General features: G+C 37.4%; 2 protein-coding genes across 7 annotated transcripts in view; one reads left to right on the top strand and one right to left on the bottom strand.

Moving 5' to 3' along the window:
• Window positions 1-708: 708 nt before the first annotated feature.
• Window positions 709-22,023, top strand: col9a2 (procollagen, type IX, alpha 2). 3 transcript variants are annotated; one of them, XR_014629225.1, is made up of 33 exons: window positions 709-1,024; window positions 2,369-2,443; window positions 3,130-3,165; window positions 3,938-4,000; window positions 4,790-4,843; window positions 5,138-5,173; window positions 5,406-5,429; window positions 6,232-6,285; window positions 6,502-6,555; window positions 6,892-6,942; window positions 8,310-8,366; window positions 9,053-9,106; window positions 10,483-10,536; window positions 10,688-10,741; window positions 11,473-11,526; window positions 11,613-11,666; window positions 11,765-11,818; window positions 11,908-11,961; window positions 12,257-12,310; window positions 12,784-12,828; window positions 13,531-13,584; window positions 13,671-13,724; window positions 13,810-13,863; window positions 14,382-14,453; window positions 14,849-14,884; window positions 15,014-15,058; window positions 15,151-15,183; window positions 16,194-16,340; window positions 17,411-17,465; window positions 19,807-19,995; window positions 20,090-20,167; window positions 20,248-21,010; window positions 21,257-22,015. XR_014629225.1 is itself a non-coding variant. In XM_084424128.1 (32 exons), exons 1-32 carry the CDS (start codon window positions 953-955, stop codon window positions 20,451-20,453), a joined length of 2,076 nt encoding a protein of 691 aa, XP_084280254.1. In that variant the 5' UTR covers window positions 712-952; the 3' UTR covers window positions 20,454-21,651. The 3 variants fall into 3 exon arrangements, 1 of the variants encoding a protein (XP_084280254.1); XR_014629224.1 differs by having other exon boundaries at window positions 712-1,024; window positions 20,248-20,996; window positions 21,238-22,023; XM_084424128.1 differs by having other exon boundaries at window positions 712-1,024; window positions 20,248-21,651.
• Window positions 22,024-23,774: 1,751 nt separating this feature from the next.
• Window positions 23,775-27,744, bottom strand: part of col16a1 (collagen, type XVI, alpha 1) — a 75,537-nt gene continuing 71,567 nt past the window's right edge. For all 4 annotated transcript variants that reach the window (XM_084423414.1, XM_084423416.1, XM_084423415.1 and 1 more), the window contains 5 exons: window positions 26,812-27,015; window positions 26,284-26,347; window positions 25,992-26,168; window positions 25,824-25,901; window positions 23,775-25,729 (listed from right to left, as the gene is read on the bottom strand). In XM_084423414.1, coding sequence (XP_084279540.1) covers window positions 25,530-25,729; window positions 25,824-25,901; window positions 25,992-26,168; window positions 26,284-26,347; window positions 26,812-27,015 — 723 coding nt within the window. In that variant the 3' untranslated portion in view covers window positions 23,775-25,529. The remainder of the gene's footprint in view (window positions 25,730-25,823; window positions 25,902-25,991; window positions 26,169-26,283; window positions 26,348-26,811; window positions 27,016-27,744) is intronic.

Raw genomic sequence — 27,744 nt, 5'->3', positions numbered from 1 at the left:
GCGAGAGAGAGAGAGCTATCTAACAAAAACTAATAAAATGACAAAAACACAACAGAATTATTAAAACTTAAACTAAAATGAAAACTAAAAAAAATTAATAGCCTAATTATAATAGTATATATAATACTAATGTCACAAGCATGTTTTTGGACTGTAATAACTTTGACTTTAAGGTATATGCCCGTTCAGAAATGTAGTATATATATATAAAAATAAAATAATCCACCCTGAGACCCTGTTTTTGGACACTTTCTAAACACTTTAGACTTTGTGGAACATGTCCGTAGGTGATGAACTATACAGTTATTAATGGTGGCCTCTACACCAGTGTGAACTTTAGGAGACCTGCTTCACACATCCTTTAAAAATCATCTTGAGGCCATTTAGCTTAATGTCATTGCAAAAATGCCCAAGAAAAGTTGCTGGTGTTGTACATTTTGGGGTTACATTCCAAGCCTCCTATAATCCAGACATGAGTGTCAGTTTATTATGTCTCAAAAACAAACATTCCTGCGTCCAGAAGCTCCACAGACCGTCCACTAAATCAACATCATGATGTCCAGCGTACATATTCAACAATCTACAGTATTCAGTAATGGGGGGGGCGTGAGAAAGTTAGCTCTCTAGAGCTCTGTTGTCTTCATGTTCAATCATCAGAAGTCTCCGCCTCCTGCGCGGGCGATGGCTTCTCAGGTCTGTCCGGTCCTCAGTGTGTTCTCTGGGTTCTCTGAGCTCCCTGAGTTCTCAGGGGCTGGCTGTAGGGCTGGGTTACACCTCTCTCAATCCTCCCCTCAGGTCCCTGCCACTGTGTTTTTCTTCCCTGTCCTGGGCAGCGCACACACTCACATACACACACCTTTCTTTTCCCTGGATCCACCATCCTGGGCTGAGAAGCCAGGAGAGAGGGTGGCAAGGTTTGGAGGAACCGTTGGGACGATAGTGAATCTTCACCATGGCTAGATTCTTCATGATCTTCAGAAGCTTGGTCCTGTTGCAGGCGCTCTGCTTGGCCTTATCGCAAGTGGTGAGTTTGGCTGCGCTTATCTACTTTTTCTTGATGCTGGATGATCTTGGTTTTGCTGTCAAGTATGAGATCATGTATCTTGGAGAACATCTTTGATGTTTGAGATATGATTTACTGTGGATGGGACTGGATATTTACTCATTTAGATCAAATTCATACAATAGGTGACTAGTTTGGTAGGTGACCTGTTTACAGACTTATAGACTTTTCAGGGTTTTTTTTTGGTGTAATCTTCTAAAAGTTTACCTAAGTGGCTTTATACAGCATGCAGGCCTGGTATTGAGCAATTATACTATCCTCAGCAGTGTTATCTTTTGATTCTGAAAGCTTAAACAATTCAGTTTTAGTAACTGAAATGAGTAAATGGAGACCTACTGAATAAAATATGAAGCAGAAGGTAAACATCAGATGAATAAACAGAGAGAGGAGAGGGTAGAAACGGAGAGATTACAAAGAGCCCATTGAAAACACACTGAAGCTGCTATTCAAACAGACAGAACCTGAAACTGCTTTCAGCAGAATAACACATACTTGTTACATTTAGATGAACCACCTCAGAGAAAAATGCATGCATGAAGCTCATATGCATAAAATGCAATGGACCTAATGAATGTGTACTGTTTTTTGAGTCCACCATCTTATAAACTCATGCATTGAAAAACAGATCTATCTTTGATGCTGAATGGGGGAGGGTCTGAGTAAACATTCCCAGCCTCTCTTTTCCCACCCCGGATGCCCTGATCATCTAGCCAAGGCCTTTAATTTGGTTTTCATCACAAACCTTGTTCTGTCTATCAAATTTAAGCAAGTAGACGTGTCTGAGGCAGTGTTTGCAGTGTTAACTAAAACTAAAAGTCATTTTCAGTAAGCTGGACTAAAGCTGGAATAAAATAAGCTGTAAACATATGCTTGAAAAAAGTAATAAATAACAGATAAATAGAGCTATTAAAAAAATAAAAAAACGAATAAAAATGACAAAAGCACATAACAAAACTGCTAAAACATTTGAAAAACTAAAAATATAAAAATTATCTAATTAAAAATATTAATAATTACTATAATAGCATATAAATAATGCTTGTCTGAGGTCACAATTACAGAACAATATAGGCTTTATTTATTTGTTTATTATCCAAAATTAGACATTGCATATACAAGAGAGATTCGACTAATTTCGTAAATTAGGGGTTTCATTTTTTAATTGTTAACACAACATTTTATAATAAATTGCTAGGTTTGTGGAAGTTAAATATAGGACCCTGTTTATATTTAAAGCGACTATCAGTGTACATCAATGTAAAGGCTTCAGTGTTGATGTAATTGAAACTCTGTGTTTAATTTTAGACCGGCCCACCTGGACCCCAGGGCCCTCCTGGTCTCCCTGGTCCCGCTGGAACGCCCGGTGCCGACGGCATTGATGTGAGTATTGGAGCCGCTTGGGCTGCACCACAGGTCGAGCTGGTACAAAGACAGTCATTGTGCACCTTGTTTCATGGGCCCCGTGTTCTGCACTACCAAAATCTTGCCGATAGAGGGCGCACAAAATAAAAATAATCACACAAAAGGGTTCTGTTGGAGGGTTGCCTCTTTCCCATATTGAGAGAGAGAGAGAGAGAGAGAGCTAGTAGATGTTGGTTATTTGATACGGTTGTGGCCTAGACGGGGTTCAGTATAAAGACATTCAGCAGGATATACAACGAGCCCGACTGATACATAGCATAGAAAAAACAGAAACAGGATCCCAGCGTTCTCCCATGAGCTTCTACAAATACTGTAGGATATTTAGATTTTATAGTCATAAATAGTGATATATGCATATAGGGAAATATACAGAACTCTGACACCCAAAATACTGTAAATCTGACCTTAGTCAGGACGGAGGAGGAGTTTCACATACATTCATTGGTTTACTTTTTTTAAAATACATTTCATTGACATTTGTTATAGGCCTGTGCTAACATACAATTTTTGTTAGCTGTGAGAATTGAGGTTGAATATTTCAGATTAAGTTATGTTTAGTAAGTTGAAACATTGTAGTGTCCCATACTTTATATTGTCACAGTTTCTCAGTCCATCTTTGCTAATATTGCATTTCCCTTTTACAGGGTGAGAAAGGTCCTCCTGGACCTCCAGGACAAATAGTAAGTGACTACCACAGTTGATCATAAATGTCCATTTGATATATTTACATAATCATTTAAAGGTAAAATAAAAGCCTGTTTTATATTTATATATATGTATATATGAAAATGTAGTTTATTCCTGTGATGCAAAGCTGAATTTTCAGCATCATTACTCCAGTCTTTAGTGTCACATGATTCTTCAGAAATCATTCTAATGCTGATTTGCTGCTCAAGAAACATTTATTATCATTATCAATGTTGAAAATAGTTTTGCTGCTTAATGTTTTGCAGAAACCATGATGCTTTTTTTCATGATTCTTTTAAGTTCAAAAGAACAGCATTTGAAATAGAACAAAGTAAAAGTAATTTTTGATTAATTTGATGCATATTTGCTCAGTAAAATAATTATTTTTAAAATATTTCTTTTAATGAAAAATCGTACTGATCCCAAACTTTTGAACGGTAGTGTATATGAACAATATTTTATATATAATTTATTGGTAACACTTTTTTTTACAGTGTCATTGTTACATGTTACATGTAGTTACTATAGTAATAACTATGAATTTTGCATAATTACATGCAACTAACCCTAAACCAAACCAAACCCTAATCCTAACCCTATAGTAAGGACATGTTGTTATTTAATATTACTCTGTACTTAAATGTATAATTACAGTGTAACAGAGACACATTAAAATAAAGTGTAACCAATTTATCTAAAAAATAAAGTCAAAGAACTGAGTGTTTGATAGTATTTTAACATTTTCATGTGTGAATCACTTTACAGGGTCAAAAGGGAGAGGCAGGTGAACCTGGTCCTGATGGATCTCCAGGGGAGGATGGCATTGATGTGAGTGACACCTACAATTCAGGAATTACATATGTATACTGTAGCTCAGCTATTATAAAAAAAAAAAGGCAGTTAAGTTTGTAGTTTGAGCTAAATCTCGTTTTCAATCAACACATTTGATCCATAATGAATAATGGCATTTGCAATCATGTTCTGGTGAAGGTTGTTCACACCTACACTCTGAAATGTTGGCATGAGACTGAGAAAAGAGATCTTGGTCCTAATGAGCAAGACTTTCTCAGTCACATGCTAAAAAGCAAACATTCCTTATTGGATTTACCACTTAATCTGTTCTGGAATGCCAGTCCCTGATTTTCCCCTCACTGGATTGTTTATAGTAAGATGTCGATGTACAAAAGTATTGTTAAATCATTTTTACTCAATGAGAATATATACTGTACATGGATCTTCACAAATTAAATGTTCTGCTTATGAATCAAGTCGTCACCATTATTTATAGCGCTTTATACAATACAGATTGTTTCAAAGCATCTTTACAGTGATGGAAAATAATAATCAATGATGCAAACAGAATTCTGCTCTAAAAAAGAATTATGTAAAGTTCATCAATGAATGAGTTTAATTTAGCTATAAAGCAGTGATGTCATCATCCAGCTCAGTTCATCTGCTAGTGTCAGTGCATATTGCTGAATATGAAGTGTCCCCAACTAAATCACCTGCTTAACCCTTTGAATCATCTTAGAGGTGTTTACATGACTCTACATGATTCTAAATTATTACTGGCTGATTATTATTCTGAAGGCTTGTTTTCCTCTGTTATCTCTCCAGGGTTTGATTGGTGCTAAGGGTGAGAGGGGTCCTCGTGGTAATCCTGGACCGAAGGTGAGGAATTTATATTTTATTTTTCTTCATAGCATACACACAATCTACTCTATTCCAGTGGGCAATCAGTTGGCCAACCAACACGCAATACAAACACACGCAACATATCTTTAAATGACGAAAAGGTGATAATAGAGGACAACGACTGAAAAGAATATCATGAATAATGAATGTCATGTATGCATACTGAGGGTATTATAAATAACATATACTCTTTTCAGTCGTTGTTAGTCTAAAAGTGTATAAAGAATGGAACACGTCTAATTCCACATGATGTTTTATTGATTTTCACAGGGTCAGCCAGGGCCGGTCGGACCAACAGGGCGAACTGTAAGTATAAAAAATATGTGAGGAATTTGTTGAACAAGAATAATGCTGCGAGTCCACCACTTGCAGTTTCTCAAACTATTCAACAGGTGACACAGTGCACAAAACAGTAACATTTCCGACCTGATTTTTGATGTTTGAGTGTTTCTACAGACGCAATGTGCTGTATTCCAGTGCTAATGGACTTCAGTCAAGCTCTGTTGCTAATCAATTTATTTTTATTTTTTTTCCTCAGGGACCCGGACTGCCTGGACTTGCTGTAAGTAAGCCAATTAATAAGCCATTTTACTTCCCTATCCTTATTATTCCAAGTGAAACTGGGTCAGTCCCGCGGTTCCCTGACTAAATTACATGTTTGAGCTGTTTTGACTGAAAGCAACTTGCACTGACATATCTTAAAACATCAAGATACACACCAGTAATGTTTTCTTCTTCTTCTATGGAACGTTTATTAAAGCTATTTAAATGTCCTAATTAAATTAAGGCCTAATCCTGGCTTAATCTAAGTCCTATCTGTGGAACCAGGCCATAGTGAATAAAATGTAGCGTGGGATCTTTGGAAGTTGGAGGGGTTGAAACCAAAGGATTTGTGATGTCAGCCATAAGAATCACCATGAATGAGATTACAAAAACATTTTTTAGGCTACTAGAATAACATGCACCAATGATTCATGACCTATGAATATGCATGTGGCAATTATATAGGAGCTTTGACTTTTAACTAGATGTACAAAGTGATTTGTTTTTACATTTACATTTATGCATTTGGCAGACGCTTTTATCCAAAACACTTACATTCTTATCAGTTCTTGCTTTCCCTGGGAATCGAACCCTTTACCTTGGCGTTGCATGCGTCAACGCTCTTCTGTTTGAGCTACAGGAAAGCCTACATTTCTACTATTTTGCATGCTCCAAAGGCTTTTGCAGTGCAAACCCTACAAAACCTTAAGGGATCTTAGCCCACAGAGGTTTCTTCTGTTCTTAGATTCGACAGCACACGCTTATTATGTATTAGATTAATAAACAAGTGTCTAATTTCACTGTTCATAATCACATTACAGGGAGCACCAGGCCCCATTGGACTTCCTGGACAAATTGGACCTACTGGACCAAAGGTGGGTCTCATTCGAATACATCTTCCTAATAACATGATAGTACATAAATCATTCCTGGTTAAGAATGCAGTTCATACTTAACCTTTGTTACAAGCTAAGACAACTGTTTTCGTTGTAGCGTAAATAGTTTCAGTGGTAAAACATCACTCGGTAAACCCATTTAATTAAATGGATCACTGAACTGATGCCTGCTTGCACTCACATCTCTCATCACAGGGTGTCTTGGGAAGTCCTGGACCTCCAGGATTACCCGGACCTTCCGGCAAGCCTGTAAGTCACAGTAATTTTTCATTTACTTCACTTTGAAATGTAGTCTTCTCTAGTGAAACCACAAAATCTAATTCTGTGTATAAAGCTGTAGGGCTGATAATAAATCAATGTCAGAACAGTGTAAAATGACATCTCATCTCACACTGCATTTCTGGGCGTACATTATATTTCATTTTCTACTCTATTTCATTTCATTTCTTGAAGGCATCCATTTGGGATCTGCTTCAGAACCTTTTCACTCCATGATAAATAAACTCTCCAAACATATTTATTTCTTCCAAGCCACCTGCATTTATATCCACTTTCTCAATTTATTTATGTCATTGTCATTTTCAGGGTCCACCTGGAAAGTTTTTGGGTTTAGAGGAAGGCAGCGCTGACTTTCAGGTAAGGTTGTGCCTGCAAACCATGACGTGCCATAACTTTTCAGTCTGAATTCCAAAGTATAATTTCATTCATTATTTCCATAGACAAAAAAAAACACAGTAATTAAAGAGCTTTAAGCCTCAAACAAAACCAGTCGACTCAATGCAAAAAAGTATTTTTTGAGGTTTTTGAAGAACAGGTTCAAGTTTATAAGGGATTAAATGAACAGCCAATCATATAATCACAAAACAAAACAATGATACTGTACGATATTTAAAAAATTGGCTGTACCGTGACAAAAAAACTTCTTAATGCATTTTATTTAGTCTTTTTGACTTGTTTTTCCAGTAAAAATGTCTAAAAATCCTCAAAATCTTCTTGACTTGTTTACTAGTAAAAATATCTAAAAGCCTTTAAATAATAACATTACTTAAAGATAAATTTACAGAATTTATGAAGATGATAGGATGATATAGATTTTTTTTTCTTCTGGAAAATTAGACAAAAAAAATTTAAGAAAGCTTTTTATGCATAAACTAAAAAAAAATACAATATATATATATATATATATAAAAAAAAAAAAAAAATCATATATAAAAGCTATTGTTGAGAATGTGGTTGCAGAGTTGATTGATTTCATTTGTTGTCATTCGCAGTGATTTATTTGGAGGTCCTTGGTTAAAAAAGCTTGAGAAACCCTTCCCTAGATTTATGGTACAGTGTAAAAAGTAAAGCTAATTTACTTATATATTTGTTCGAAATCTATAAACAAAAAAATTATACTAATGACAATTCTGTCATCATTTCTTACATTAAAAGATCAATATGTGCTGTATATAATCCTTCACTATTCAGTCCTAAGTCTATTTGAAATTTCTTTTTGGCTTTCTTATTTTTGAATCTACCCTGCTCTGTATTTAGTTTCTCTCAGAGTTTGCCCTGTTATACGTTTCACACCCCTCATTGATCTCAGTGTTCATAGATTTTCCTAATGAGCTTCATTAAATGGGTGTCATCAAAGGCTTCTGCCCATTAGCACCTATCTGGATCCAGAATCCCAGCGAGTCCCAGGGCTGTGATCTGCAGCCAGCCTGCCCAGGAGTCTGCTCAGCACTGGGGCTCGTGGGATCACGTGGCAGACTGGTTGACTGCTTCTCCTCCGGCCTAGAGCCCAGCTGGTGCCCTGTACTGTCTGGATCAATCCTTATCATCCATTTACTGCAATTAGAGGGCTGGTGATCTGAGATCTAGAAAAAATCTCCGAGCCCTTGCTGCCCTTTTTCACTCAGCTGTGATGGTTTGAGTTAAACAGATCTGACAGTGATTGTTTAGCCTGTGTGATTTAGAGTTGTTCTTTTTTAATCCAATGTTGCCACTGTGTGTTCTAGTGTCCAACCAACTGTCCACCTGGGCCGAAGGGTCCTCAGGGCCTACAGGGAGTGAAGGTTAGTAAGTTTGAATTTGATATTTTTCTAAGATTTCTATTTTGGGAATACATACATGACTAAAGTGCATAGTTTACCCAAAAATGAAAATTCTGTCATCATTTACTCACCCTGAAGTTGTTCCAAACATATATGAGTTTCTTTCTTCTGCTAAACACAAAAGAAGATATTTTGAAGAATATGGGTAATCAAACAGTTGAAGGGCCCCAGTGACTTCCATAGTACTGGAAAAAAAATACTGTAGAAGTCAATGGGGCCCATCAACTGTTTGGTTACCGACATTCTTCAAATTATCTTTTGTGTTCAGCAGAAGAAAGAAATTCAGGTAAATGCATCAGAAATTTCTATTTTGGGTGAAATATCCCTTTAAAGGCATTGCAAGGGTCAAGCTGCAACCCCCCATGACTATATTCACAAAATAGCACAGCCTTGAGTGCTTTATTGCTTTTATATTTAGCAAAACTAAAATTAATTCAGATTAAAATGTTATGTACATAAGGCAATGAACTAAGTGTCATCCTTCTGCTATAGGACTGCAAAGGTGTTTTGCATCATAGCTTTACTATACTTGTGCATGGAATGATGTATTGACCCATCAGCATCTGGGACTGGAACTATTAGTTTACTAAGATATTTTACAAAGTGGTATGATTTAATGTCTGATCCTGAAATGATTTTCTTCACAGGGACATAAAGGTCGAGTTGGCGTACTGGGAGATCCAGGAAGCATTGGAAAATTGGTATGTTTTTCCTTCTGATGATCAGCTGAATCCTTTTTGTAATATTAATAATAATAATAATATATTTCATATATAGTAATATAAGAATTTACTAGTTTTGATATTTATATATTTAATAATTAAAGTCTTTCATTATATATAGTATTATTCATTTGTGTGTATATATATATATAAAATAATTTAATAATTTAAATATTTTAATAATTTTTTAATAATTTTAAATCATCTTATGAACAACATAAATAATACTACAATTTTTTTTTCAATATTATATACATTGTTTAATAATTTAAATATTTTATTTATTTTAAATATAAAAATGTATTATTATTAATTATACAGATACAATTTATCATTTATTCATTTAAATATTTTAAGAATTTTAAATATTACACATATTATTATTATTATTATTATTATTAACAACAATATATATATAGGCTACATAATATCTTTCAAATAAAATAAAATAAAATATTTTTAATCATTTAAAATGTAAACAAATTATGATTAACAACAATAATAATGGTAATTATTTTGATAAAGTTATTTAAAGTTTGGTTATGTTGGTGACCTGACCTGTCTTCATACTTAAACTTTATGATTGTTCTATTTTAGTAATAGGCTCACAGGGAGGCCAAATGGTGTGTACACCTTGCAACCACAAAGGGGCGTATGTGAGCACACTCCTGATTCATAAAAAAGACAAATGGGACACAGCCCCTTCCAACTTTAAACTTAATAAACCTCATATCACACAATGTAGAACAAGAAAAATACTGATAGGTTGGTAGAGTAAAATAAACAATGTTTCTTATTACGCATCCAGATCATGCTTTGAAGGGCCCCAGTCTCTCGCTCAAACACATCATCCAGCATGCAGAGCAGGATTATGAGCTAATGAAGCCCCTCAAGGCGTATAACTGCCTCTAATCTGGGTGTGACTCGCAGACAGAACACATTGACCCAGATGAAAGGAAATAGGGGGCCGGCAGGTACTGAGAAGATACTTGCCTGTGAATTAATCAGACTTAATGAGCCCCACAAGGACATTAGAATGGACTACAGGGACAGAGCGGATTTGCCCGTAATTCAGAGCACGACTGTCTTTGGAAAGTGTTGAATTTAAAGTCGGCATGAAATGAAAGTTGTGAAAGTCTTTTCTTCCCTATTGTGACGTATATTAAAGTGAAATGGCTTCTGAAATGAGAATTTCCTATCAAATTCGGGACACACATATCCCGAAAATTAGTCATATATTTAAACAAATAACTTCAAAGCGACAAGCCACACAATATCCCAAAATAAAAGGCCATTTTTTTCTTTCAAATGTAATGTTTCTTTCAGTGTTTCATCCTTGTATTCTCCATCCTTAGGGTACAAAGGGTGATTTCGGCATCTCTGGTGAACAGGGAATACCAGGCCCTCCAGTAATGTATTTATTTCTGTTCGGGTTATTTTATTATTTAAGCCTATGTTGCTGTTACATCATTGCAAGTAATTTTAGCAGTACATTTTATGAAGGTCCTAAGATCACCTGTGAAATAAAATGTCTGCTTCTCTCTACCACAATCACTTTAGGGCCCTCAGGGTCTGAGAGGATATCCGGGAATGGTGGGGCCGAAAGGCGAGACGGTGAGTCACAGTTCCCGAAATATTACTCGTTATCTGTTTATGTCGACACTAAATATGATTTTTGACTGGTTTGAGGAGATACAGGCCTACAAAAGGATGCATAGCAGATGGTGTCCATCAGTGTTGTTGTTATTGTTAACTAAAACTTTTTTTTTTCGTTAATCAAACTAAAGCTTATGGAAGCTTGTTGGGGAAAAAGTCAGCTCACAATTAAGACTTTTTTTCTCTCAAAATTGTATAAAAAAAAGATAAAATAATATAATTATGACATAAAAAGTTGCAATTACCCTTTTTTTTATTATTCAGTGGCAGAACCAAGCTTCCATACAAGCTGGAATAAAATAAAATTTAATACAAATATTAGATGAAAGCTACAGTATATATCTATAACCATCTATGGATGGTTGTTTTTGGTCCATCAAATATGTGGTTCATTTTCTTACACAGTCTTTGTGTGTGAGATGCGATGATAATTTTGCCAGGCGGTTTTAAATTTAGACATTATCAGTTAAATAAGCAAGAACATATAACTTATTGTGAATTTTAGCTCCCCCACTGAATTGTACATCGGCTTGATTTGCATACATGGGTTTTATTATATTCTGAAAAAACCCAGTGGAACGTAAACAAACATTGCACAACTTTAGTTATATTTGTAGGACAGCAAATCTCCACAGACTTTGTTTTACAATCTGTAAAAACTTTAAAGTGATTCGCAACTTCTGTGACAGGGACCACGTGGTTACAAAGGCATTTCAGGACCAATCGGCATCCCTGGACGCCCTGTGAGTCTGAAAGTCTTGTGTGAATACATTTCATTCTCATAACTGACAAAAATACATTTAGATTATAAGCTTACTGTGCAATGCAGGGTGAAGAAGGACCCCAAGGACCACCTGGAGAGCCTGGTGACAAAGGTGACGTTGTAAGTATTAGTAATATTATTCACATCCAGGCATTCATTTATCATTCTACATGTTAAGTTATCAAACTTTTCATCCATATATCTATTCATTCTTGTAGGGAGAACGTGGTATACGAGGGCCTCAGGGAGTGGTGGGAAAAAAGGGAGAGAATGTAAGTTAAAAGATGGCCAATTTAAATGCAATTTAAAACAGGTCCGCTAAACTTATGCTCTTAATCTTTTGATTAATGTTCCCTGTCAGGGTCTTCCAGGAATTGATGGAAAAGATGGTACTCCTGGCATCCCAGGAATAAAGGTATGGATGACTCTTTTTCAGCTCTTAAATCAATTCTCACAGCAGCCATCATTATTCAAGGAGACACATGACATATGTAAAAGATAATGCATAATGCACAGTCAGAGTGTCTTGTTTCTTCCAGAAGGGGTTCTTTTTGCATCTTCTTCTTCTTTTTGTTCTTTTTCTTTTTATAATATCCAATATAAATGCAATATATATATGTATATAAAATAGTATATATTGCTAAAATAAACAACAAATATATATAATGAATTAATGAATGCTGCACTTTCCTATCCCTTTTTTTTTTAAGGGTGCTTCAGGACAAAATGGAAGACCTGGAGCTCCTGGTTCACAGGGAGAGGCTGTAAGTGGAATTTCATACTTCATTATCCTTACCATATCATATACGCAGTAATTATCATCATTAAATTATCAAGGAAACTTTCCCCATCTTCCTCACATCTGTCCATTGTATTCCCTTTGTTAAATGAGGTTCATTACATATAAAAAGTTTTTTCTGCCTACAGTCTCAGAGTGACATTCTTGCCCTCACTATTTTGGAGCTTAAACCACCTTGAAATTGCTCTTCCTATTAACTATTCATCATCATCAAGCATGACTCTCCTGGTGACTTGGGGTAATGGAGCATGCTGGTTATGATACAAAACATCACAACGTACCTGCGCAAGCCATAATACAGGCGCCCTCGCTAACAGGATGAGTTATTGCAGCCTTGTTCTGATATCAGCACAAAGTAAAGGACAGACATGAAGCTCTCCACAGAGGCCTGCAGGGGTCACTACATTCATCCTGCATGCTATTTTTCATATTTTGTAGGGTTTGCCTGGTATGCCTGGAGCCAAGGGTGAATTGGGAGTTAAGGTGAGATCATGCAGTTATTTTATGAATTTCTACACGTTTTTTGTTGTTGTTGTTGTTGTTGAACTATAAACTAGTTTTTGGTGTTCAGGATGTCAGTTGATACAATACTATCCACAGGAAGTAACAGATTATATGTAATCTGGATTAAATGCCCAAAATGAAGTACTTGTAATTAGATTATATTAGTTTTAAAAAATTTTATCAGATTAAAGTTACTTTTTTATTGATTACATGATTATATGTTCAGTCAATTATTAATTAAAAGTCAGTTATTGTTTTTCTCAATTTTACATTTTTCATTTTTTCATTGACATGCAGGTAAACAAATAAAATCAAAACAGTTTTGTATTGTTCATTTTTTTGTTTATTATTATTTTTTATGACTTAATTATTAGCTTTTCATCAACTCACGAACCCCTAATTCACTTCATTTTTGTAGAATGTAATATATTTTCTTTCTCTTTGTATTTTTTTTATATCAATGTAATACAAAATAATGGAATTCAAATCTATGTGACACACGAGTTAGGTCAAAAGTAATCAAATAGTAGTCAGATATATTACGTTACTAACTACAATTTCCATCATGAAATTTGTAATCTGTAACAGACTACAATTTATAAGTAATCTACCCTGCACCAACTATCCACTAGTGCTTCATTCTACCCTTTCAACCATTTATTTGTTCTCTTTTGTGTTTAGGGTGAGACGGGCCCTCGCGGTTTGATGGGAACGCAAGGCCCTCCAGGACCTCAAGTATGTCATATCATTCAAGGACACTGGTTTACAAATAATCGAAACGTTTTTTTTTTGGCTTCTCATTATGTTTCTCTTTCTCTCAGGGAGAGCCCGGTCCTCCAGGTGAAGCTGGCATGGAGGGAGTCCCAGGGCCAAAGGTCAGTTTCCATACTCATTGACAAATCATCCTTTTAACATTGAACGAAACGCTCTTTTCTTACCTTTTTGATTCTCGTCCGATAGGGTGACAGGGGTGAAAGAGGACCTGTTGGGCCTTCTGGTATTGTTGGCCTGCCTGTAAGTTTCGTGGTCATTCATCAGACATTTATTTTCATTATTTTTCTGCTATAATCAGGGTTCCCAGGGTCATTTAAAACCTGGAAATACACTTCACTTGAGGCCTTTATATATAATACATTATAGAAGTATTCATAATATACATTGTAATGCATTATATATTTTCCTAAATAATTTTAGCCAAAGTTAAAATATAATATATTTTTTTTGTGTAACAATGAATAAGTATTATATAATGTTAAGTATTATAATGTTTTATAAATATAATGTTAAGTATAATAACTTTGAGATTATAAGGTGCATTACAAGGCATAATAAATGCATTACAAATACTTTTATAATGCATTATATATAAAAGTATCAAGTAAATTGTACCTAAAAAAACTGCAAAAAAGAAATAAAAAAGAAATGTATATATATATAATTATTTTTTATTGTGATATATATATATATATATTCTATCAGAAATATCAGGATTTTTTTGTCATTTTCACTTATCTTGTATGTTTTACTTGCAGGGAAGTAAGGGAGAGAGAGGGCCCATGGGCGTCCCAGGTGGTCAGGGTTTAACTGGAACTAAGGGTGACAAGGTTTGTGACCATATGAACACAATAATTAAGAGTAAATGAACTGAGGTTATTTAAACTGGTACAGTGATGAGTGTCTGACCACATGGGGGCAATCTTCACTCATGGTTTGACTTTTCTAGTAGAGGACATCTATGCTCTTAGATAATTCATGTCCATTTTTCCAAATAATACCCCTCAATTCAACATGAAATATCCTCTTATGGACACTTTAATGTTTGTTGTCCTTTAATCTACAATATCCTTGCCGTTTAATACACTGAATGATGGCGGTAAAAGCCGGTTGATTTAGTGTGCTCGGAGAGTTTACGGTAAAATAAGATATTACCAACAATAAATTTGTATCCATTAGAGCTTACACTGAGAGATATCTGATGTACAATTGCATCTACTTACAGGGATTCCAAGGCAAAGTGGGATCAAAGGGAGACGTTGTGAGTACACCCTCAGAAAAATACATACACATATTTATGGAGTGAAATAGAAACCATACATCACAGTCCACATCACAAAAGATAACAACTTAAGGTGACATTGATGGATCTCACCCGCTTCTTTCACAGGGTAATCCTGGTGTAGAGGGATTGGCTGGGGAGAAAGGAGAGAAGGCAAATAAGTCTTGTAGTCTGATACATTTATTTAATAGATTGGTTCCAGAAGACTTCTGTTCATCTTAAAAATGCGTTTCTCCATTTAACAGGGACAATCTGGGGAGCCTGGCCCTAAGGGACAGGTAAGGACAGCATGAAGAACACAGATAATGCAAAGTGAAATGCGTAATTTAGTTAGATTCAGCTTTATTTGTTTGTTTTCCAATAGGGTAGGACATGAAAAACTATCTTGAAGGTGAATTGTGTCAGTTCTTTATTTTGAAATACGTCATGCCGCCCCAGTTTTGTGAGTGCTTTTACGCAAGCCATTCTGACGTGTTTACTTTTGGCCCAAGCCGCCCAACCAATGGCGTGAGTTAGGGGCGGGACTACTCTTTTGTCCTATAAAGGAAGGAGGTAAATCGGACAAATTTATGGCAGTGTTATTATTAACTAACTAAAACTAAATAAATAAAAAATAAAAAGGTAATTTACATAAAGCTGAAATAAAATAAATATGAATATTAGATAGAAAATAGAATAGAAATGTTGTCTTGGAAACTAGACGAAATAAAATTAAGTTGCAAATTAAGTTGACAAAAAAACCCACAATCGAATGAAAATGTCAATTTCATAAACAAACTAGAATTAAAATACAAACTGAAAATATAAAATAAAAGCTAATTCTAAATATTAACCAATATTATAGTAGTATCTAAATTATAATTAACATGGTTTATGGGACATGTTCAGGAAACCTGTTTGGAAATGATCATTAATATGATATTGCTCAGACTTGCCCAAAACTACCAGACTAATGATTTTATCTTGGCAGACTGTAAAGCATGAAATAAATAAATCGTTTTTGTAATTTATATTTGCTTTGTAATTTATTATGTTTTGCCAAATTAACCGATTCTTAATGTATACTATTATATATTATAATCTGCCAATTTTCCACAAAAAAGGCAAGTACCACTTGAAAATGTCAACATTATTTTTGCTTTCTCATTTTGTATCACTAGTGGTGCAGAAATGACACACTTTACCTTTAAGATAACGCTTTATTTTACTTAAGCATTATCCTTAGTACAATCAGTAGTGAACATCCCAGTTTCTTTATTTTCTCAATGACTGCCTCCTCTATCAACAGCAAGGTGTGACTGGTGATCAAGGGCACAACGGCCCCACCGGAGATCCCGGGAAACCAGGAGACCAGGGTCCCGCAGGCTTACCTGGTCCACGCGGCCTGCTTGGAGAAAGAGGAGTTCCAGGGATGCCAGGAATACAAGGAACAACTGTGAGTGTTCAACAAAACCTCAAGAACAATTTCCATCACAGCTTTCCCAACCTACATTAACCTCAAAGAGAACAGCACTTTATGCCTCAAAACTAAAGTATTGCTCTTGCCAGACAGGTAACAGTAGAAACACTTGCAGACAATAATGAAGACTCTTCGTATGTACGATTTTTGGATTATAAAATCCACTACAACAATGTTATATGTTTTGTTGACTTGTGTACTTAAATTATCCCAAATGTTTCCAACGTTTAAATCCAGAGAAATCCCAAATTTTAAGCAGGGAAACGGCCCGTGCCATTGCGTCGCTGACTCGCCTGTCAATAACGTCATATCCACGTTACCCTCGATTTCCGTAGAAACCACGGAAACACCAAAGATGCTTTAATATATGATGTGTTTTATTAGACAGATGAGCCACTGTTTGGAGACATTTATTGACAGAAAACGAATAGCTCAACACGTTTAGTCTTATTGTTTGAATCTCGTTTTCTTGATTTACCGCGTTTGTACCATGCCTCAGAGACAACACTATTTTGTCAAGTGGCTAACATAGCAAAATCAGAAAGAGCTTTATTTGTAGTAACAGTAATACAGCATTTTCTCCACCACACAATATATTTTAAAATGACCTGCATGCCATTTAGCAACACAAGTCATCCAGCTTTTATTAAAATGATATTCTAATATCGATCTAGCTTATACCACAGTTTCCTGCTTCATACCATAGTAATGTTAATAAGCTCATCCATGAACATGATTTCCCGTCGGATTGCACGCTCACCCAGAAATGAAATCATTTACTCACCATCCATCATGTTGTTCTGAATCCAAAAGGAGAGGTTTAGCCTCCTAAGCTGCTCTTTTCCAAAAAATGTAAAATAGAGAGCTGTGGTCACTATTTACGTTCATTATATGGAAAAGAGCAGCTTGGACATTTCTAAATATCTCCTTTTGTGTTCCACAAAGTCAAACAGGTTTGGAATAAGAATAAAGGATGACAAAATGTTCATTTGTGGGTGTGCTATCCCTTCAAGTGTTTTTATCATTTTTATGACTTCTCTTTTCAGGGTCGTGATGCTACGGATCAACACATCATTGAAGTGGTCTTCAAGATGCTTCAAGGTGAGAAACAATCATTGTTCTTTCCGTAAATGGCTGCAATCCAAATTGGCTGAAATCAGTGTGTCAGAAAGAGGGCAGCTGTAATCTATCGCTCTAAATCTACAGTACTCTTCATCCTTCAGAATGTATCAATCTGCACCTCATCACTCCCCAGGGACAGCTTTCCTGCCAAACACTATTTATCCGCTGCTCCAAATTGACTTCCACACAGTTCTGTTTTCTCTGGGATTGTCAGGCTATGCTCTCTGGCCTTCTATTCTGCAAGAGAGAGATGACCTGAAGTTGCCCGCGATAACCCACAGTTTCACAATGTAATCCCTCAGCCTTGCGATTGCAAACATACCTTCGCTTACACAGCCACACAATCACGTGAAGCGAGAGGAAAGATTTCTCTTTCGTTACCCATTGGGAATCAGATTAGATGTGGAGATTTGGTCAGTGTGACACCTTGAGAACTGGTACAACAGATGGACGTCCAGCTCTGGGTGGTTATCTTAATGATATTTACCCAATGTTGCACCCGGTGAGATGTGATTGTGTCCTAAGCGAAGGCTTGACACTATTTGCAGGGATTCTTTTCAGGGTTGAGCACCTGAGTCTCCACACAGAACCCATTTTTGCATTCCACTGTGCTACTCCTCTTGATTTTCGATGTAAATTTGGCTACATGGATTTGACTGCTGCACATGAGACTGCGTTCTAAAATGCAGTTCACTTTAAAGAAATGCATCTTTAGATCTTAAGTTTTTCCCTTTCACTGCCCTACATTTCACGTTTTTGCATTCCACTGATTTGCTTTTCCATTTGTTTTTTATTTAAACATGCATTAGATCAGGGGTTCTCAACTCTGGCCCTCAAGATCCACTTTCCTGCAGAGTTTAGTTCTAACCCTATCAAACACACCTGAACAAGCTAATCAAGGTCTTCAGGATTTCTAGAAAGCTACAGGCAGGTGAGTTTGATCAGGAGTGAAGCTGCTCTCTACAGGAAAGTTGGACTGCGTCTGCAGATTTTGTATGTCTCTTATGCCTGCTAGATCATTACAAATCACACTTTACAACATGGATCTAATAAACTTGGGTACGCCGTGTGTAGACTGTGCGATGATGACACCTACTGAATCGTAGGCTACAAGGCCACAAGTTAGAGTAAAATAATAAAACGTCATTAGCATGCGCTAGTGGTAAACAAATAGAGCACAATGAATTGCACTTTGGCAATTGTGGTGTTTATGTATGCTGAAAAAAAGAGGAGGAAGCGAAAGAGGAGAATTTGGACGCAGTCATGGCTAGGGAAAAGAGGCCAACTTGGCATGCCAGTTTTGCAAATGGAGCTTTAGGTAAGTGGTTTTAAAGTTTTAGTGCCATGGAAAGTTGATCAATACACCATTTCATGTCGCATGTTTATTGGCTAGTCAGTAGACGTAGGTCGTAGCAGCAAACACGCTGTGAGATGATCATGCTACTTTTCTGACACTGTCAGAAAATTATCGCAGTCTATCTTTGGTCGCAAGACCGGGACAACGGCCATCTTTGAACCTCTCAATATATGACGTAGGACCACCGTTTAGGAGCCACGACCACAGAAATCGTCATGATGTTAAAGAGCTGAGTTGAACCAGGTGTGTTTGATTAGGGAGAGATCTGAAATGTGCAGATCTGTGGGAACTCCAGGACCAGGATTGGGGATCACTCTAGATCTAGATGTGCATGCTCTAGATGTCACGTTGTGCTCGTGTCTCACGACTTTTACAGCATCTCACACATGACACAGTGTTCTAAAAATGCAGTGCTGAAGTTAAAAGAAGACCTTGCTCTAGATCAAGTGTCAAAATAGCTCCAACCAGCTCAAAAACACCAGCCTGGAGGTTTCTAGCAAACCTGAGGACGTTGGCTGAATCCGCCCCTATTATATGCCCCTGAATATGCCCCGGGCACTATTTGAGGGGACAGCCATTTGTAGTGGTGTCAGACACCATAGTGGACTTTATCGAGTGCATTCATTGTATCCCAGATTGCACAGCTTGTACACTCGGCTGTCAGGATTCGCTCACTCATTTTCATTCACTCCTTCAAGTGAACAGTATTAGTGGACTAACGTAGGGAATAGTGATTGAGGGTTTAGGGGGTGATTTCGGATTCATCCCTTGATAAGCTGGTTCAGGTGTGTTTAATTAGGATTGGAGAAAAACTCTGCAGAACAATGGCCCTCCAGGAATTGAGTTTGACACCCCTGCTCTACACTTTTTTTTTTTTTTTTTTCATTCCACTACCATGTCTCTTGTTCATAAATGCAAATATACATGCGGCCTAAACTCATTTTACTTCTATTCCTCTGACAGAAAAGTTAGCGGCGGTAGCAGTGAGTGCTAAGAGAGCGGTACTTGGCGGAGCAGGCGTGATGGGACCTCCAGGTCCTCCAGGACCACCAGGTCCTCCAGGACCTCAGGGTCCTCATGGACTGACAGGCGGACGTGGCATTCCTGGCATCATCGGGGGCCCAGGACAAATAGGAAACACTGGCCTTAAAGGTTAAAAAAACCTTCTAAATGTAGATCTAGCTCGATACAATTCTGTCAGTTAACCTAATAACTATATATCATCCCCATGTTTCTGTTTTTGCAGGGAAGAGGGGTGCAAAGGGAGAAAGAGGAGATCCTGGACGCCCACACCCTGGCCAAATGGGACCACCTGGACTGCCAGGTAAGTTCAAACTATGCCCACCTTTAAATTCCCTTGAAGGTGTGTTGGTTAATTAAGCGGCCCATCCTGCTCTCTCACAGGTCCTCCAGGTCTTGACGGTGTGGCTCGTGATGGTAGGCCAGGCGAGCGAGGACCACAGGGTGCAGCGGGTGAGGCGGGCCGCCCTGGAAAAGCTGGTCCTTCTGGTCTTCCTGGATTTTGTGAAGCAGCTGCATGTTTGGCAGCATCAGCCTACACTTCTCCCAGACTACAAGAGGCGGGAACAGTGAAGGGCCCATCCACTTAAATCAAGCCCTCTACTGGGGCATAAGAACATCTGGGAGAGAGAGAGTTAGGAAGAAAGGGGAGAGAAGCATGGAAAGAGGAGCACACAGGCCTTCTCTTCATTGGACACATTGTGAGGGGGAGGGAACAGCCGTTGCCTGACATTGTGAATTATTTTTGTATGTGTTAGGATAGCATATGTATGAGTTGACATCTACGGAAAGGAAGTTTTAAGGTGGCAATGTTAGCCAATGCTGCTCTGTCCCACCTCACAGTACAGAGCGAGGTGAGAACATTGCCAGTGACATCACCGATGACATCATCATCATCATCATCATCATCATCATCATGCACCATGGACTAGAAGAGCTGTGAGAATGACATTCAAACAAAGGTGCTGTTTTTGTTACTAATATTTTTGTTTTATGCATCTGATCCAAATGATGGCAAGATTTTTACAAGCCAGGAAATTCCCATTTAATTGAACCAATAAAAGAGTATTTAAAGCTACTTTATTAATAGATTCATTTACCTTATGCTTCAGTAAACCGCTTCCCTGGCTCGAGTTGATACACCATGGCTGAATCCGAAATCGCCCCCTACACCCTCAAATAGGGCGCTATTTGACGGGACATCCATTTGTAGTAGTGTCCAAAACGTAGAGGACGTTATTGAGTGCACTCATTCGATCCCACAATGCACCGACATAACGAGTGTACAGCCGATGTACGTTCAACAGCTGTCCGAATTCGCTCAAGTGAACCGTATTAGTGGACTAACGTAGCGAATAGTGAATGAGGGTTCAGGGGGCGATTTCGGATTCAGCCCATGTCCCTGTTTGAGCCATGAAGCATCGCCTTTGATCTGTTCTTCTACGTGAGATGGTGGCATGCTCCCAATAACTTTATCCTTGATTCCATGCTGTAAATCTTTGTAAATGTGTTTTAATTTTGTATGGAAAGGGTGGGTGTAGAATATAAAACAGATCCAAAGTTAATGACTTTAATCAGCATTCAGGATCAAACTCCAAACATTGCTCAAACTGAATTACAAACCTGTATGCCACTTCCAAGTTACTGTGTTATGTACTTAGAGAAGAACTGATTATCTTCATTAACAACTATTTATTGTTCTTTTTTTTTCTTTTTTTTTTTTTTCTTTTTTTTTCTGGTTGTTCAGATTTACCCCCAATCAATAAAGAGGATCTTTTTGTAAAACTCAATGTTCTTCTGTATCGTGAACATCTGAGAGGAACAATGATTTTAACTTTCTTTAAACAATTTAAACGATTTGAACGTTCTTTCTTCTGGATCTGACATCTTTTTTGTTGTAATAAAAGATATTCATTTTGATATCTAGCCTTGTTCATAATGAAAAGCAGCATGTATTAAATTCACATGAATGCTACGGTATCTATTCATCCAAAGCACTTGATCATTGTTAATTTAAGCAAAGGACATAATGAGTTGATGTCATTTTTGAAGAAAAAAAAACATTAAACTGTCTCCATCCTTCTTGCTCAAGGATACGACAGCAGAAAATCTGTATTACTCATTTATATCTTTTTATTACACAGCTCTGTGGAATACTTGATTCTGATTGGTCTGATATGTCTTAATATTCTCCATCATCATGGCAATACTGTCTACCACTCATCTGGATAACTAAAAACATACTTAACACCAATTTATAGAATAAATAGTGTAATAGTGTTCACACTAAAAATCACAATAGGAAAAATCCACTTCAAATACTTGGATAATACACTGATAAAATGAAGTGTGGAATGGGAAGATCTATCAGACTGATGCTGGATGACCTGGATAACGTTATAAAATTCTTACACTAGACAGTAGAGTAACTAGTGCATTGTGGACACTCACCGGTCACTTTATTATGTACACCTCGCTAGTACCGGGTTGGACCCCTATTTTGCCTTCAGAACTGCCTTAATTCTTCGTGGCATAGATTCAGCAAGGTGCTGGAAACATTCCTCTGAGATTTTGATTCATATTGACATGATAGCGTCACGCAGTTGCTGCAGATTTATGGGCTGCACATCCATGATGTGAATCTCCCGTTCCACCACATCCCAAAGGTGCTCTATTGGATTGAGATCTGGTGACTGTGGAGGCCATTTGAGTTTAGTGAACTCACTGTCATGTTCAAGTGCGTGTTCAACATGGTGCGTTATCCTGCTGGAATTAGCCATCAGAAGATGAGCACACTGTGGTCATAAAGTGATAGACATGGTCAGCAACAATACTCAGGTAGGCTGTGCCGTTTAAACGTTGCTCAGTTGGTACTAAGGAGCCCAAAGTGTGCCAAGAAAATATGTGCCACACCAATACAGCAGCAGCAGCAGCAGCAGCCTGGACTATTGATTCAAAGTAGGATGGATCCATACTTTCATGTTGTTTACGCCAAATTCTGACCCTACCATCTGTTTGTTGAAGCAGAAATCGAGACTCATCAGATCAGGCAACGTTTTTCCAATCTTCTATTGCCCAATTTTTATGAGCCCGTGTGAATTGTAGCCTCAGTTTGCTGTTCTCAGCTGACAGCAGTGGCACATGCTGTAGCCCATGTACTTTAAGGTTTGACGTGTTGTGCGTTCAGAGATGCTCTTCTCCAGACCTCGGTTGTAACGAGTGGTTATTTGAGTTACTGTTGCCTTTCTATCAGCTCGAACAGGTTTGGCCATTCTCCTCTGACCTCTGGAATCAACAAGGCATTTTCGCCCACAGAGCTGCAGCTTCATCTCTTTTCCGGATCATTCTATGTAAACCCTAGAGATGGTTGTGTGTGAAAATCCCAGTAGATCAGCTGTTTCTGAAATACTCAGACCAGCCCGTCTGACAACAACAACCATGTCATGTTCAAAGTCACTTAAATCACCTTTCTTCCCCATTCTGATGCTCAGTTTGAACTTCAGCAGATCGTCTTGACCATGTCTACATGCCCAAATGCATTGAATTGCTGCCATGTAATTGGCTGATTAGATATTTGCGTTAACAAGCATGGTGTAAGTGCATAGTGTATATAGCGTAATTTGGGACACACCTCATGTTTCTCATGTCACATATTCTTGAAATCCTCGCCTCTTTTTAGTACAAGCAATCTTATTTCTACAACCAAATTCACGCCCTCACCATCATCATATATTATGTTACATATAAAGTGTTAAAAACTAGTTACCCTTGGGCCAAAGTATCTCAAGGCACATTTCATTCATCCTTTGTGAATCCAAAACTGTCGCTATAGCTACAAACTGAAGATGGATCTATAAATAAGTTGTTTTGTGATTGACTAACCTGCGAATGAACGAGTTCATAGACTGTAACTGCTTTCAAAACTTTTATTGCTTCTCTTAAGTTTCTTTAAAAAAAATGTGCACACAAATAACTTTACTTACAAATAGCACTATGATGAGTTGCATGATGAAGGGGGAGATTTTTTCTTAAAGCTTGGGATAAATAAACGGTTGAAAGGCTGAATGCTCATTACATTCACTTCATGAAAACGGTGTAATTTAAAAATCGTCAATGGCTCTGCTAAAAACTTTTCAACTATCCTCTCATTATAGATACAGAATCTTTCTCGCTATCTTCACACACATTCACACGCATACAGTCCGAGGGAGTGATAAAGTGCAGTGTAAAAGCATCAGACTGGCTGACGCAGCAGAGAATCAGAGATGCCGTTTGCTTGAGAGATGACTGAACTGTGAAGGCTGGGGATCTGGCGTTTTTTAGGATGACTAGCAAAGCATATTTAAGATTAGAGTGTTCTAGGAGCACATGATGGTTCAGCTGCAAGTGGTACAGTATATCAAAGTAAATTCAAGTTTAAGAGTCCAGAGTGGTGGTGGAGGAGATGTCATCACAGGGCTCATAGAGAGATAGGTGTCACTAAAATACTCTTATAAAAATAAAATCTCTCTCCGTCCGGTGCAACGTCACAAAATTGCTTTTTAACCCAAAATTGCATATAAAACCTACCTTTACAAAACATCCATTTGTTTAGAGCTTATACAATTATTCCAAAATATCTGAGACGACAATAAAAAGGGCTGCCATGCTGATGTCAATATATATATTTTTTTTTAAGTACAAAAAAGCCATTACATATAAATATGAATATGTACAACACGAGCCCTTGGGGAAGTTCATTTTGAATAATTAACAGTCAATTAGGGCAATTGTATCTATGCCTCTAATGATAACATCAAACTATTTCATATTAAATGGCTCACACTATGGAACAAATTATTCACTGGAAACTGAATGGATATTTATGCCACATTGTCTTTGCTAAAGCAGTAATATAGCAAAATTAGCAGCTGCCAAAACGACCCCCTTACAAAAATATTACTAAAGGAATATTCCAGATTCAACACAAGCCCTATTAACAGCATCTGTGGCATGAAGTCGATTTCAACAGAAAATCATTTCATAGCTCATTTTGTTACAAAAAAAAGTTGAATGCTTGCCCCGTAAACTTCCATTATAAATGCAAAACTCTCAACATTTTTTTCACAAACTGAGTTATAAGTAAAAAAAAAAAAATTCCTGCAGTAATCAACAGCATGCCATAGATTATTTGAACTTGTATTTAATTCAGAATATTGCTTAAAGATAACCAAGGGCCTTAAAGACTGATGTGAAGTGTCAAAAGAAATCCTCTCGCCGGGGCTAGTAAAGAAATGAAAATGTTGAAGGATGAATAAATCTGGGCACCAATAATGACTTTAAACACCTTGTTTCCAGGGAACTAAAAGTCTTCAATTTACTGTAATAATAAATCATAAAAAAAACTGTTTATGATGCAAGCGTGGCATTATGGGACAGTTTTCAGGGATTAAGGCACTCAATCTTGGGATGTCTTCACTGGTTCAACAGCAGACAATAACTTACAAATGTCCCCCATTCGTGGTGAACCAGTGTTTTGGCATTGCATCATGTGGAAAGGAAACGCACATTAATCCTTTGGTTCTCCATGGATCTTCTCAGAAGCCTTAGAAGGTACAGGTAGGTAATTGTGAGAATGTCAATCTTGGGGTACCATCCTCCATCTTTTACTTCTCTTAAACCCTCTTCTAGTACATGGGACCTTTGGGAGACATGGGACCCTTGGGATTGTACTCCACAGGCATACTCATACAGTCTGACGGGTGACAACGGCCATCCTTGCCCTTCTGTCCAGAGGGTCCTGGAGGTCCAGGAATCCCGGGGATGCCCTGCTGACCAGAAGAACCTGGTGGTCCCATCTTACCATAACCAGGAGGACCAGGGGCACCTAAGAGGGATGGAAGGAATGAAAAAGAAATTACAGTATGACAGTGGAATACATTTGGCAAAATGAGCTTCATTTTTGAAAACTAGAGTCAAACCTGGAGCACCCGGAGGACCACTGTCTCCCATCTCTCCTATACCCTTATCTCCTTTCTCTCCCTTTACACCAGGGCCACCTGGGGACACACGAAAGCATCCATGTGGAAGACTGGGCAAATGGAACATTGGACTGCTGTATGAAACATTGGCACATTAGTTCATCTTACCAGGTGGACCCATGGGTCCTTGCCTTCCTTCACGGCCAATCTGCCCAGAGCGGCCCGGTATCCCCGGCGGCCCTTGGATGCCTGGATTTCCATCTTTCCCTGGGGGTCCTGGTCGGCCAGGGGACGCAACCATCTCCACAGGCATCTGCATTCGTGACATGTAGTAGCCCATGCGCTCTGCGAGAACAAATAAACGTTGAAAACACTTTCTCTGTGAAATAAACTATCTAAAGAAAAAGTCCCAGTGCATATCTCATCATCTAGATATGTCTGGTCACAAAAGTTCTCTCACCGTCAAAGATCTTTATGACCTGCTGTCTGATGAAGGATCTTATGTCATCATAGTTTACAACAGCCTGGAAAAAACAGATACATTTCGAAGTTAAAATACTCATATACTGCATATATACTATTCTGCAAAACAAGATCTACTGTTTCTCAAAGTAGATACTGTTCTCTATGGTTACTGCAGGCCGGAAACTGTTTCTGTCAGTTAATAAACTATTCCAAGCCAAGTTTTTCTTTTCTTTTTCTGTGTACTAAGGCTGCAAAATTTGAAGAAACAATCAAATTGCGATTTAAAATGTAAAAAAAAAAAACAAAAAAAAAAACATATATATAAAAATACTAAATAAAAATAAGAAATGTATTCACTGTAAAATAAAAAAAATATTGAATATTTAAGAAAAATTACATCATAATTTTATTTAACATTACAACAGTAAAATGACTAAACTAATATTTATGGCTGTCTTAATTCACTTTCAAATGATAAACCAAGAAACTTTGGATAGGAACATAGCTTCTGAAAAAGCCTCACATCATTCCCTGGGATTCCTGGTGATCCGGGGGTACCAGCTTGTCCAGGTGAACCGGGGCTTCCCCTTTCGCCACGGGGTCCGACAGGTCCTATGATCCCTTCTGGTCCTTTGGAGCCAGAGCCAAAACCAAAGGCTCCTCCTGGTGGGCCGGGACGTCCGCGCTCTCCCGGGGCTCCCCTTTGCCCTGCAGTCCCTGCTTCACCCTGGACAGGGTTAAAGGAGTAGCTGTGATTTACCGCACAGGAGACTCTAGGACAATGACCACAGGCTACTCAATGATCCTTGTAATAGCACCGCATAATGGCCTTTATATAGAAACTCAGCACTATACAGTCCACAAAATAAAATGTTCAAGGTCCATCCCATCTACTTTTATGAAAAGGGTGGTGAAAAATACAGTGAACACTATAATTGTGGCCTATCATTTCATTCTGCTTTGCATTAGTTTGTGTGAATTCAATTTTCTGCTTCTGAAAAACCCTTTGCTGGTTAAATACTTTTTTTATAACTATTTTTGTAAATTAGCTATTGATTAATCAATGTAGCTTAGTCTACAGTTGAGTGAGGGATAGCTTTAATGGCTTGTATTGTAGTGTGCCTTTGCTTTGAAAACATTGAAAATATGTCTCTTTTTTTTTTTCTTCAAGTGGACAAAAAAACATTTAAAGTACTGTATGTGCTGTGCTGTACTTATATCCTTACCTAGCCTCGGTTTTGTTCACATCAAAATAAATATGTGCAGATTCATCAAAAAAATTCCATATTACTTATGTGAACAAATGTCAACTTATGCATACTGTACAATGTAAATGTGTACAGTGTTGTAAATTGGTGTTATCACCAATTTAAAGGAAATTGCATGTGGATTTATGAAGTGGATTGTAAAGAATAACACACAAATGATAATCAGTTTAATGGACTTTTTTTGTGTG

This window comes from Rutilus rutilus, assembly GCF_951802725.1.
Source record: "Rutilus rutilus genome assembly, chromosome: 11".
Classification (NCBI taxonomy): Eukaryota; Metazoa; Chordata; class Actinopteri; order Cypriniformes; family Leuciscidae; genus Rutilus; species Rutilus rutilus.
This window is presented reverse-complemented; position numbering and strand designations above follow the sequence as displayed.

Excerpts from the sequence above, each read along its gene's own strand:
- col9a2 (XM_084424128.1), top strand. The coding sequence starts at position 953 with ATGGCTAGATTCTTCATGATCTTCAGAAGCTTGGTCCTGTTGCAGGCG. Across the intron at positions 3,166-3,937 it reads CTGGACCTCCAGGACAAATA|GGTCAAAAGGGAGAGGCAGG; the intron begins GTAAGTGACTAC and ends ATCACTTTACAG. Across the intron at positions 20,168-20,247 it reads GGGACCACCTGGACTGCCAG|GTCCTCCAGGTCTTGACGGT; the intron begins GTAAGTTCAAAC and ends GCTCTCTCACAG.